At 41.0% G+C, this 13,142-nt stretch overlaps 1 protein-coding gene across 4 annotated transcripts in view; it reads left to right on the top strand.

Annotated features, from left to right (window-relative positions):
• robo3 (roundabout, axon guidance receptor, homolog 3 (Drosophila)) overlaps nt 1–13,142 on the top strand; it is a 177,264-nt gene that overhangs the window by 121,666 nt on the left and 42,456 nt on the right. For all 4 annotated transcript variants that reach the window (XM_069182436.1, XM_015337675.2, XM_015337674.2 and 1 more), the window contains 3 exons: nt 11,851–12,008; nt 12,440–12,560; nt 12,682–12,820. In XM_069182436.1, the coding sequence (XP_069038537.1) occupies nt 11,851–12,008; nt 12,440–12,560; nt 12,682–12,820 (418 nt within the window). The remainder of the gene's footprint in view (nt 1–11,850; nt 12,009–12,439; nt 12,561–12,681; nt 12,821–13,142) is intronic.

Genomic DNA, 13,142 nt, shown 5'->3' with positions numbered 1-13,142 from the left:
TCCCATTCGAAAAACCTAACCTCAGTATTCCCTCCTTTACTCCTTCTGTGAAACTGGATTGATCCTCACTAGTTCATCACATATTAAACGTACAGAGAACGGAATGCTCTTTCCACATCCCGCCATGAGAGCTTCTGTGTGTTGCCAGTGCTTGCACAGTCCCACACTTTCAATTGTAGAAATAAAAGCACAGAATCCCAAATACGTTTGCCCATTCGCACTCTCTCCACTAGATATTTTTTTTCTTTCAATAAAGTTGGAATTAGTCAATCTACAGAATTTTGTTTTTTTGTTTCTTAGAAATGTTGAGTTATGTCCCTCAAATGCTAAAACTGAACAGATTTAGGAGGAAAAAGGGGCTTGCATTGTAAAACAATAATGTTTTCAAGATATTATCTACACATATCTGTGATTGTTTAAGCATTTTTGGAAATTCATTTTTTTTTGTCTAGATATTTATTCACATTTTTTGTTACTTAGTGCAAAACTGAACTTTTAGTGTGCTGAAAAAGGTGTTTTTTCTGTCATAGTCCCAAAATATATTTAATACTTTGCCTACAGTGCCAGTCATTAGTGAGAAATTCATTCCCTTATGATTTTTTAATCTGCAGTTGATTACAATTTGGAATTCAATGTTTGTTGACAATTTATAGAGGACACATGGGTTAAAAACAGTCCATTAAAAAGATTATTTATATCAGTCCTGAAATCATGCCATAAAACATCAGTGTCTACAATCTGTAACATAATCAGAGATAATTGAAGCCCTACAAGAAACACAGCATAAGCAAGAAAAGAAAAAAACTGTAAATGGTTATTATTTTATTTACACATACATAAGAGAATAAGAGAATTCTTCAGGAAAAACCATCTTGGCAAAGAAAAGGTTGAACTTGGATAGTCTTTCCCTCTGCACTGGGGACATCAAGCAGTGCACGTATTGCAGAGGACTGTCGTAAAGTCATTAATACAGTCCCTGGCAAAGTTTAAAATCTGGCTGTTCTTAAGCTTTCTACTGGATATCTATCTCTAGACAGAGTGTATGACCTGACTGGCAGTACAAGCAACAATGTCTGGGCCCTTGTCACAACAGGGATATTAATTTTTCACAGAGCAGAGGCACCACATGCTGGAAAGGTGGAGGGTTTAACCCCAGACTTGCACAGTCAGGATCTCTCTAATGAGGACGTCTGGGTAATTATCTCTGATAGATTAGCTGCAAGAAGGACACTTCTAGGTATGCATTCCTGATGGCGAGAGATTAAAACTTGTAAAGCCTAGAGATCTCTAAAGGCTTAGTGTTCTTCCTGGCTTGGTTTTCATCAGCTCAGAGAGCTTTGGTGTAAAGTTTGGCAAAATGATCCCCGGTAGAATGTGAGCAGGATGATTGCTCAGAGGTTTCTGACAGCCTCCCCTCAGGCCTGAAATATGGGTGACTTTCAGGGGTTATGTTTGAAGCAGGTGCACTGAAAGGGTGTGGGTTGCTTGAGGCTTTGAAACAACGCTTCAAACGTGGGCTTTTGGACTTCAGCTGAGCTCCCCTTAGGCCCCTAGAAGCAAGACTAGTTTTTGACAAGCCCACTCAGAGACCACAGCTCACTGGGGCTCAATAATGAGCCTCAGCTCCCACTATGCACATGTGACTTGTCAGTACGACAAAGTGTAATTTATTATTTTCAATTGTCAGGCCTGATACGCTGGGGTTTTTAAGGTGTAAAGGATGGCCATGCTAGGGGGTTTCTGGTCACTTAAAGCCACAGAAAGCCCAGAAATGAGGTCTCATCGATTTTGTTGTTGCGGTCAGGCCTCATTTCTGTCATTAATTTCTTTAATTTATAGAGGAGTCTTGTGTAGAGCACTCAGATGTCAAGTTATGTTCATGGAAGGAAGTGTAACAGATTTACTGGCAGTACATACACTACTGTGCAAAAACCTGAGACATTTCGTACGAGTCTACTCTTTTTATTCAGAGTATTTCCTTCTTCATGAAGTTCTGTAGTGTTCTGAAATTGTAGCTGTTTCTTCTGAAATAACAGTTAATTTTGATAGATTTGTGTTCTTGAGTAGAGAAAGTAGCCATTGAGCTTTATGGATGTGTGGGCAGGATCTAACATAATGCTGTTCGGTGAGGAACAACTGACAACAAGCCAATTAAAGCTGCTACAATCATCGAAAGTACTAGTGGAGGTTTTAAGTAAATATGATGCACACTTGATGTTGTAATTCCTGTGTCTAAGATGTAAGATGCAGTGTATTTTTTGTCCCACATAAGTAATGTTTTTTTATCTTAAATGACCCCTAACATATGTCTAGTCAAATAAATGTGTTCATTGCTTTAGTGAAGATGACAGTGTAAGTAGAACAGTCCCTGGAGCAATGATCTGCTTTATCCAATTTTGAAAAATGTGGACTTTTGGACAGATACTGTCAAACATTTAAAATCTATTAATAATTCAAAAACATATCTGATATATATTATTAAAAAATAAGGACAACAAAGTTTTTTGTCCTTCCGTATTGCGACAGTGAGCCAATAACAGGATGCACACATATTTTTCCATGTACCGTCCAAACACAAATCTGGAGACGTGATGCTTTTCATCCACATACACTCAGCTGCAGTTTGAGATATAGGCAGAGGAGACACCCCAGCTGTTGCCTCCAAAGTGGACTCTGGTGACATCTCAGGCAGCATGCAAATGAGGGAACAAAGACACACACACACACACACACACACGTGCAGGAAACAAAAAAAAGGCATCACTCCAGTATGAGGACCTGGTGGTGGTTTCCCACTGAAGCCCCCGAGGCAATCTCTGGCCAGCCTGCACAGGCGAGCCCCCTGCTTCCAGCTACGGTACAGGCCTCATTATCCAGCATGGATCTCTTTGATCATTTTTTGGGAGTGGGGGGGGTCGTTCAGAGAGGGACAGATGTCCAGGCACCACGGGCCTCCAAGCACCCCCCCCCCCAACTACCCTCGAGTCTGAGGAGGTTTCAGCTCGGGGGGCCCAGTTCCACTGTGACAGCTGTGCACAGTAATACTAGGATGCCCCTGAACTGGGGCATTCAGCCTTCTGCGCGTATACCAATAATCCCCCATTATCTGGAGTAATAGGAGAATACTAGTCCCCAGGTAGCAAAAATCGGGCCAGCAACTGGTAAAAGCTCCACCTTGCATGTCAAAGCCTAATATACGGTCTAAAAAATGACTGGAACGCACATGATGTATCAGGAGCCGAAGTGCATGTGGAAGATGCATCAATGCCCACATATGGTTGCTCTTCACCTGCACTGGGTCTGTTTGGAAGCCGTGCTCTCTGCTAGTTTTATTTAACCAAGTTTTGTTTTGGTGCTTTGCCAAGCAATCAGATGATCTGATTTGATCCGAAGTTATCCGATTTGTACTTTGGGTAGTCATTTGCAATCATCATGGAATACTGCTTCATGCAAAAACAAGGTTTCCAAACTGTTTCTCTGGAGACTACCGCTCAGTATCTTGTCGGCAGCTCGTTTGCTTCATGATATACAGTGCAAATCAACACAGCAGGGAGAAACAGTCTTTTAATACACTGAAAATGCTTTATTCATTTATTCTGGTTGGAGATGCTAACCAATAGAAGGCTTTAATATCTCATAGGACCCATTATAAAGGCTCAGCATCATAAGACCACAAGCTCCAGTGAAAACATCCCACTGGATTCCAGTAAGATAAAGAAAACATTAATACATCTGCTTTTTGAGCATGTTTTGTGTTCCCACTGTATTTTCTTCTAAACTACCAGGGGGGTTTTACGTGTATGGGTTTGTGCACACAAAACTATTCTTTCCTGGAAAAATAACAACATCTCCACAATTTAAATTGCCATTTTTTAAAATTTTAATGTAAAAGTGTGAAACCTAGCACAAAACAATATTCAACTTTAAAATAGTACACAGAATGGAAGTCGATGGGAGTCCCCACAGTATGAAGTTAAAACATACAGTAGATGTGGAGTACATGTCACAACAGACGTATCTCTGAAAGAATATGTTTTCATCTCTGATACAGAATAGGGAGAAAAAATAATAATATAAAAACCAGCATTATCATCTGATTGATGTGCTTGTGGCTGGTGTTCAAAAAATAAAGTTAATGCCAATTCCATGCATAGGTCAGTGGATAGATGCATAGTTATCTTTTTATTCTTTAGTAGAAAATAAAACAGGGGAAAAAAACAAAGACAATGAAATGTTTGCCATCTGGCTGTGTGGACAGTCTATATCTGTGAGCCTGTTGCTTGCTCAATTAAAGACGTAGTCAACCAGGGATCCACAAAGACAGCCTACGGAGCCCCCATTTAACACACCATTTTCATTTTCATTTACCATTTCATTTCATTTTCACCCCAACTTCAATGGTTGACTCTCTCACAGGGTGGATCTGCCACTGTCTGATGGGCCTGTTAGTGGATCAGTTGGCCCTCACATCGGTTTTTCATGTTTCACATTTAATATGAACTATGAGTAGAATGTATCTTGTGCGGGAGGAATTACTCGAACGGGGTTATTTTAATCAGAGGACGGGTGTAAGACGGGTGTCTCTATTGGAATGCCAACTGTGTTTTTGGCGGGACGGTTGCAGAATCCGGTTCTTTAAATCTGATAAAAGTGGAGTGTGTTCAAGCGCCCCCCACCCACAGATGCAGAGGCTTAGAGTGTCCATCTGTGCTGAAAAACCTCATGATGAAGCACAGGATTGATTTTTGAATGGGGGAGGGCAGAAGTTCTTTTCAGCTCCTGTTGCTTTGTCACTCCCAACCTGTAAGGCTGTGTGTCTCATGTCTGTTTGTCTTAGCTGTTTGCTTCTTGCAATGAAGCTGGGTTTTTTGAGGGCTCTGTGAGAAGATTGCATATTGAAAAGGAGCACTGGGTTCATCGAATGTTGGGCAAATTCCCAGTGGCAGACGCTCCCTCTCAATGGGAAAACAAAAAATGGAGCAGATTCAGGAGACGTCGTATGTTATGCTTTAAGTAGTTATCTTGAATTTTTCTACATTTTTGCATTATGTTAGATTATGTTTTCTGGCGTTGGATCAATGCCTAGTACCGGAACAGCAGTAATTAGATTGGCTCATGATCTGCTGACTCTGGATTTTGTTAACCATTCTTGTCCTGCTGGTCCTGCTAGACCTTTGAAACTTCGAAACTAATTAGAGTGTGTACTGTATTGTTTTTTCTTTCTAGATCGGAGGGAGTTGTTGGTGTTACTTGAACTGAATATTTGTGGTTTAAATCCTACCCAACTGACACGAAAAAACAATCTGTTCAAGTCAAGTGTTGTTCATCCATTACAAAAGCATGGTTTGGGCCAGTTTCTCTCTTAAGTGTTCAGCCTGATTCTTTTTAGGTATGAAATCAGCTCCCATTTGTATGTCAATGACACCCAGATTTATGTTTGCACAACAGCTGATATTAATCAAGCACCACCATCTGCCTTGTCACACTAATTAGATGATCTTAGAAAATAGAGCAACAAAACTTTTTACTTTTGAACTCTGACAAGACTTAACATATGTTGACTGGTTCTCTTTTTCAACTTCACAAACATGTCACTCTTCGTTTGACTATTGATGGCTCTGGGACATTTTTAACAAACGCAGCTACAAACAGGGACACACGCACACTCACACCGGGGCCAGTTAACCCAGCCGTATGGCTTTGCACTCAACAGAAGCACCTGTAGGAAAGCCAGGTGAACACAGGGAGAATTTACAGCCCCAGTGCTGTAAGCAGTATTGCTAACAACTGCTCCACCATGCCATTCTTCAATATAACCAGAAACTGAAACATCTAAAAGTTTATTATTTATATTTGTTTGTTATTGTTTAATTAGAACACAGACCTCATTAACAGATAATCAAAAGGCTTCTGGACTTTTGTGTAAAAAATGAAATTAATTATTTTTGAAGAACTATTTTCTTCGGGAATGATGGAGAATTCCGATTTCGGCTTTCACTTGCGCCTGAGCCCATCTTTGCTGAGAGACTCTGACAGATTGCTTAATATTATGTAGAGATGGGAATAGGCAGATTGACAGATGACCACCACAAATCCCAACAAGAGATCTGAATTGTAAACCTCTCAGCAACAATTGAAGATGATTTGTCATAGTCTTGGAGATTTCAATATTCCTGAGTGGTAAAAATTGTGAAAGCTGTCAGAGAAAGCAGGAAGCAGGAGGGGGGAATTTCAAGGCTCATAAATGTATTTTTAATTCAACATCAGACGCTGCGGTGTTTGAACATTTATGTCAAATAAAAACACAACTGATCTATTAATAAAAGCTTGACAGAAAGAGAGCACACTTGATCAAAAGACTGATGATGATGTTAACGGGCAAAGAAATATACAGTACAGTATCTGCAGAAGCCTGCCAGCTAATTTTGTTAGGACTTTTAAGATTTAGACTGTTATTTACAGTTGTTTTTAAGGAGGAATTCATAGAACGTACCCCTTTATCTGAATTATCTGAATAAAGCAGCCATGCAAATAGGTGGCTAGCTTCTCAGTTAGATACATCTGTGGAGATGCAGACAGATGGATAGGTATCCTACGTGGAACAGACAGATAGTTAGACAGTTAGATGGATGTTTTAGGTGATTGTTTACTCTGTAAAAGACCCTACTAAAAAATTAACGAAGGTATGGGATGAGAAATTGATTTTTTGACGGGGAAGGAGGGGGGGGGGTTGCAAGGGATGTCTAGGGATTTGTTAGAGAAGCCCCTCCAAAACCACCAATGGGGTGAAGGTAGCATCTTAATTGAAGTGGATGGGGGACTAGTGGGGGATTACACAGGCTTTGTTGTAGTCAGCACAAGGGGTCCCCTGGGGCCTCAGATCAGGGTCAGAGGGCACAAGCTTAATCTGCCAATCACCCCCAGGGCTTTGTGGGTAATTGCCAATGCCTAATCAAGCCCCTCATCCCTTCTCCATTTCCAGTTCAGACGGCAAACAGGAGGCAGGGCTGTAGACTTCAGCATAAGGACTGGTATCGGTCTTGACAGACCGACACAGCCTCTCTGAGCCTCTGTCACTTCCTGGCACTAAAACTGGGTTCTCCCTTTGTTAACCAACCAGGATGTTTCTATAAATAATCTTCAGATTGTGTTACTGTTTGTGATCCTTGGTTTTATTGGTTAATGAAGTTGGGCTGATTGGACCAGAGTGCCTCTTGGTTTGAAGAGTCGGGGCGTCCTGTCTGCTGTTTCCTCTTCGTCACTGGGGCCCAGGAATTGCCCAGAGGATTGCCCTTTCAGGTTGTTTCTGAGCTCAAAGACCACATGGTTTTTCCTTGCATTTTTCTGATTCTTTGGAGGTTAAACTTTCTTTGGAGTCAGCAAGATTGTGTATTGTTGAATAGCGATCGTGAGAATGTGACTCCAGATTAAAAAAAAAACATATAATGCGTGGGAAGACATACAGTATGGCCAATCTGAGGAATCAAAAGTATATGTTTTTCAAACATGGTTATAAGATATTTGTAAGGTGCTGTGTCCTGTTGCCTAGTACTGTATTCTCTTTGACGTTTCACTAACATTTAGATCACAGTGCCGAGACCAGTGAATCTAAATGCTGATTTATTATAGGTGTAATTTCCCCTTGGAAGACAGCAGCAGGAGGCTGACAGGAAGCTCTGGCTACCCTCACATCATTGGAGACAATCACTTGAGGTGACAAGCCTCCATTAAAAATTTAAGCACTTTTTCTCCCAAACCCTCACGTTATAATATCTGTCCATTTCGTTGGTGTGGCTTCCTCTTCATTAAAAGGAGACGGACCCATTAATCAGCCAGGGCCATGCCTTTCCCTGCTGCGGTGACATTGTGGTGACATTAGCTCTGTAATTCACTCCTAATGATCGCCCTCCCCCGGCACACGCACCGAACACACACTCTGAATCTCGGAGCACTTTCTCGAACAGACAGACTGACTCGGCTCCACCTGCCGTAGAGGGCAACCCCATTATCCTCTAGTCGTACCTCACCTTTGGAGAAGGGAGTGTTGCAGGAAGAGACTTGGGCATCTATGACAGGGGCAGAATTTGAAGTAATGACAAGTGTGGCGCTGCCTGCAGATCAGTAAAGTACACGCCTGTGTTTTAGGTTTTATATCTTCATCGACAGGTTCACTCATTGTGTGAGCATATGGGAATGACAGTATACTGTAATTATTGCACGTGCTTCACAAGGTGTATCTCATCAAGGGTGGTTTCTGAACTACCCATACATAGTTCTTGATGGTAGACTTTTCTAAAGAGCAGCTATATTTTGTGGTCCCTGTATTTCTGTGCTTTACCTTCTACAAATGCATCTGCCTTTGCGTAGAACAGACTAAAAGAAGATACACTCTGATTATGTTGTTGTGCACTTTTCATTCTTGCTAACCAAACTACTATCTGAATTGAAGTGAATAATGATAACATTATTTCAGTAACAAGAGTAGGATGGTATTTAGGAAAGCATTGTCGAAGGCTGATCAATTTTTAATTTCTCTGCATTATCGTTTTTGTAACTCCTTTTTTAAAAGCAAGCTTCTGTTGCACAACGCTTTGTATTTACTGTGAACATAATTAGTCACACCTTTGCTTCATTTGAAAAACCTGTTAACAAGCATAGGGATCACTGTGTCTGGTATCGTTTAGAACTACAGGTATCGTCTGGTATCGTTTAGGACTACAGGGAAAAGGGTTTTTTCTTCTTGTTGCTTTTTCGTCTTATCTGTTGGGCACTTGAATATCAGTTTGGTTCTCAATGTCAGCATAATACAATGAAATCTTATATACATAGAATCCACTAAAACTGGAGATGTCTATTAAAATCTGTATACTTCTGTACAGATTGTAATCTGTTGGTTTGCAAGCAAATATTCTAGAAAAGTAAAAACGTACAGTGATTGTTTTTTACAGACATTTGCTCGTGTCTTGCATTTAAGCAGTTTGATCTGTGTGATTCTCAAAACTGACAATGATGGCAACAATCTGCTGATGATCAGTATATAATCAATATAGTCAGGCTGTCTTAACTCATGCTGTGGTACTCTTAAAGTGTCTGTGTCCTGCAGTTTTAGGTTATCAATAAATCATTTGCATGCCTTAATGTGCTAATATCGAATGAGCTTCTTCAAAGATTCAATTATGAAGTCAGCAGAATCTACTGAAAGAAAGTTCAGTCTGATATTTTCCAGATGTACTAAAATCTTCTTTTCTTCAAGTGAGCTTCCTTGTGTCTACAAGTGTTTAAATCAATCCTTACTTTATGTAATTCTTAAGCAGGAGAACTTGTATTGATTGCGTTGATGAGATCTGTGGCCATGACACTAGGATAAAAACAGGTTTTTATGCAGTCAGAATAATGAGTCTCTTATTTCATGAGCTTATTTCACTCAGTCTCAATTGTCCTTTGAATCTCTTCTGTTGAATCTTATAGAATTGTTACCTGACTACTTGAATAGTGAGCTGTTTCTACTGGGGTAAAGTAATGTCTACTAGGCACTGCATCCCAAATCTGATCCTGAAGGGTTTCATTTACACAATTCAGCCCTTCACCGAGCTAATGACAGTTTTAATTTCAACTTGTTGCTTTCCGCTCTTAAACATGTAGAAGGTCAAAGACCTTTACTATTTTAAAATAAAATTCCAGATGTCTGAATAGAAAACACCCTTGCAAATATGGCAACCAAGAAATCTGTTAGTTGAATTAAGGCCTAATTTAATTACCTAATTTAGTGAGGTAATTAAACTTGACTTTAATGAAAACTAGCGGTATGGACCTTCAGGATAGTGACTGGGACCAATGTGCTTGATTACTTATCTGAGACAGTAAGCTTGTTTTAAATGAAACCTGAAACTGATTTGAACTCGGGCCTCCAGGCACAGAAATCTGGGGTATTCAAATGTTTTTTGAATCAGCTCTGAATTTATTATGATAAGGCTTAATGAGAAGAACATTTTAAAACTGAATTCTGAATATTATGTTAAATTTATAGCATATTATACAGACTAGTTAGTAGTAATTGCAGATCACTTAATCTGACAAGCACAAGTTGTGTTGAAAAGTTGTGATAGTTTTGCTTTCTTATTAGTTATTTAGCAGCCAAAGGCTTGCATTTCCAGGTGTTTTTAGACCATATTGAGGCAGAAAGTAAAGATTACGCGGTGTTTCTAACATAAATGTTTCTGATATGGTACACATTAAGTAAAATCAATACATGTAATTATAGAATGGATGTAGGAGATGAATTTTCCAGCATTTAGCAAGGAACTGCTGTAATGTAATATTTGAAATAATTGATTTTGAAGACATTGATATGAGAAGATTACTATGAACTGTTTCACATTTCAAGCCCTGTTTGGTGGTGTGTCACAGGCACATATACATAAATTTCATGTGAAGAGTTAAACAAATTACATAGCATGATTGGAGTTGGGGAAATGTGTAGGTATATATATATACTACACTTTTAGTTTTAGAGCTTTAGTTTCCTGAAATCTTGATAAACTCCAATGAAAATAAAAATGTCGATGGAGTGCTGTATCGATAAAATCAGCCGTGGAGGTACATCTGAAGTTTTGAGAGGGGGGGAAAGGGCAGACAGTCTTAAAAGTAAGAGTGTGTGTGTGGATCTGAGAATGTGGGGAAGGAGAGTGTGTGTGACATTAAATTATTAATCTGGTTTGCATTGGAGTGGAAAGTGTTAATTATTTATAGGCCCTGATGGTTGAGTCAACAGACAGGCAACCAAACACAGGGATAGGGAGCTAATTGAGACCAGAGGGAGGGCCTGAGTTTGGGGTCTGTGGAAAAAAACAAAAACAAACCTTTTTACTGAGTTTCTCCAAATTCTGAGCTCAGGGAAAGGCAAAGACAGCTCAAATCTGCTTCCTAAAACACAGTAAAGAAACCTTGTATTAAAAAAAGTCACTATTACAAGTCTTTCACATTTCCATTTTTTTGTATCTTATCTTTCCTGAGCGTCCACTGGTTTTCTACAGCTCCTGCTCTCTATTCTCCTGCCTTGCTATGACAGTAGACCTAGAAGAAGACTTGACTAGGTTCTGAAGTCAATGCATTGCTCTACTCTTCACCCCTCTACCTCCCAGCCCTTGATCCAATATATATTTATATATAATCGAAACTCCACAGTTTATGGGTGACTTCTGCCTTCTTGCTCGCTTTGCTGCAATAAGTGTGATCCAGTTCTTCCATCTGTCCTTTTCTTGAAGGAATCCTCAGTATCAACTTCAGCCATGTCACTGGAGAGCTCTCTAAATAGAGCCTTTCCCCCTTTCCTGTCTTGAATGTTCCTAAACCTATTTTATGCTTGCCCCTCGATTCTTGTATTGCTGCTAATCATGAAAAAGTCTCCTGATCGGACTTCAGTCAATGCCTTTCAAGGTTTTGAATATCTGAATCACGTTTCCAAATAATCCCCTTTGTTCCATGCTTAGAAGGATTCAGTTCCTTTAGTCTGCCAAAGTGTGGTGTTCCCTTCTGATGGAAAACTAGTCTGAACACCCTCTGTACAGCCTTTAGGGCAGGGGTGGGGAACCCTGACTCTGGAGTTCCAATGTCTACAGGATTTCTAGGTCTTCCCAAACCACAAGCACCTGAAGAGAAGGAAGAAGCTGTAACATTGAAGCCTATAGATCCATAACTAAGCCAAAAATGAGCTTCTTGAGCTTGTTAAGAGCCGAGCTGGAACACAAGCCTGCTGACGCACAGGCCCTCCGGGAGCAGGACCGCCCACCCCTGCTCTAGAGCTGCAGCGTCTCCCACAGTGTCTTACCTGTTTCTGTCTTCCCCCACCAGTTCTGCGAGACGACTTCCGGCAAGCGCCCAGTGACGTGGTGGTGGCAGCAGGGGAGCCGGCGGTCATGGAGTGCATTCCTCCCCGGGGTCACCCAGAGCCAACCATTTCCTGGAAGAGGAACAACATCCGGGTCAACGACAAGGACGAGCGAATCACAGTGAGCCTGGCTTCAGATTTTCTCAGGAAGTGTTGGGGTTCTGTTCTGTCTTGCATTGTGCTCACTGATGACAGTAGAAGGCCAGGGTGTCTCTCAGTATTCTTTAAAAGGCAAAGAACTGTAAAACTGTCAACCATATTGTGGTTTTTCTAATGTCCCTCAAAATGTTAAGTGTAAAACTGCCACATATATGTTTAATATGTGGGAAAAAAACTGTTGAGTATAAACTTAAGGTGCACTAAATAAAATTCTAACTAAAACCTATTCAGGGTGTCAAACATGGTGTCATTGGCAATTCTGAAGCGAGCACAATTTAGAATGAATTCAATGAATAAATCCACTGTCTTTTTTTCTTTTATTTGATATAAAGGATCGAAATATTGGAGAGGCAACAGTTCTCGTCTAAGAGTTTTTTTTTCGCTGTGTCTCAGATCCGAGGGGGCAAGCTGATGATTTCGAACACACGAAAGAGCGACGCTGGCATGTATGTGTGTGTAGGTACCAACATGGTGGGGGAGAGAGACAGTGACCCCGCTGAGCTGGTGGTGTTTGGTAAGTATCACAAAAATGATGTTCTGTGCCTTAGCTGCTCTATGTCCAGGCAGATTTAAAAATCCTGATTTCCCGGGCGCTGTTTATGATGTGGTCGACTCTTCTCTGGTGTTCCTCGCAGAACGGCCAACGTTCGTCCGGCGGCCAGTCAACCAGGTGGTGTTAGCGGAGGACTCATTGGACTTCCTGTGCGAGGTGGTGGGGGACCCCACCCCCACGGTGCGCTGGCGCAAGGAAGAGGGAGAGCTGCCCCGTGGGAGGTGAGTCCGTGTCAGGACCCGCTTTTTATCTAGGAAAATGACATTCATCCATTTTTAAAATGTCGCACCCCTACCAACCTGACATTGCCAGCTGTTGTAAGGCTCTGCTGTAATGTACCTGTACTTACAAGAAAGCCAGAGCTCTGGAATCGAAGACAGGAGCCCATGGCAGGTAAGCGAAGAGCCGGGGAGCCAAGCCGAGCGGACAAGCAAGCAGAACGTAGTCCGAGGCCAAGTGAGCAGACAAGGGTCGAAACCCGTAAAGACCCGAAATCAAAAAAGCCAAAGGAGAATCAAAAAAATCAGAGAACCGAGGAGGAAG

This window comes from Lepisosteus oculatus, chromosome 23 (assembly GCF_040954835.1).
Source record: "Lepisosteus oculatus isolate fLepOcu1 chromosome 23, fLepOcu1.hap2, whole genome shotgun sequence".
In the NCBI taxonomy this organism is placed as follows: domain Eukaryota; kingdom Metazoa; phylum Chordata; class Actinopteri; order Semionotiformes; family Lepisosteidae; genus Lepisosteus; species Lepisosteus oculatus.
Note: the sequence above shows the minus strand (reverse complement) of the source record. Positions and strands in the feature narration are given on the sequence as shown.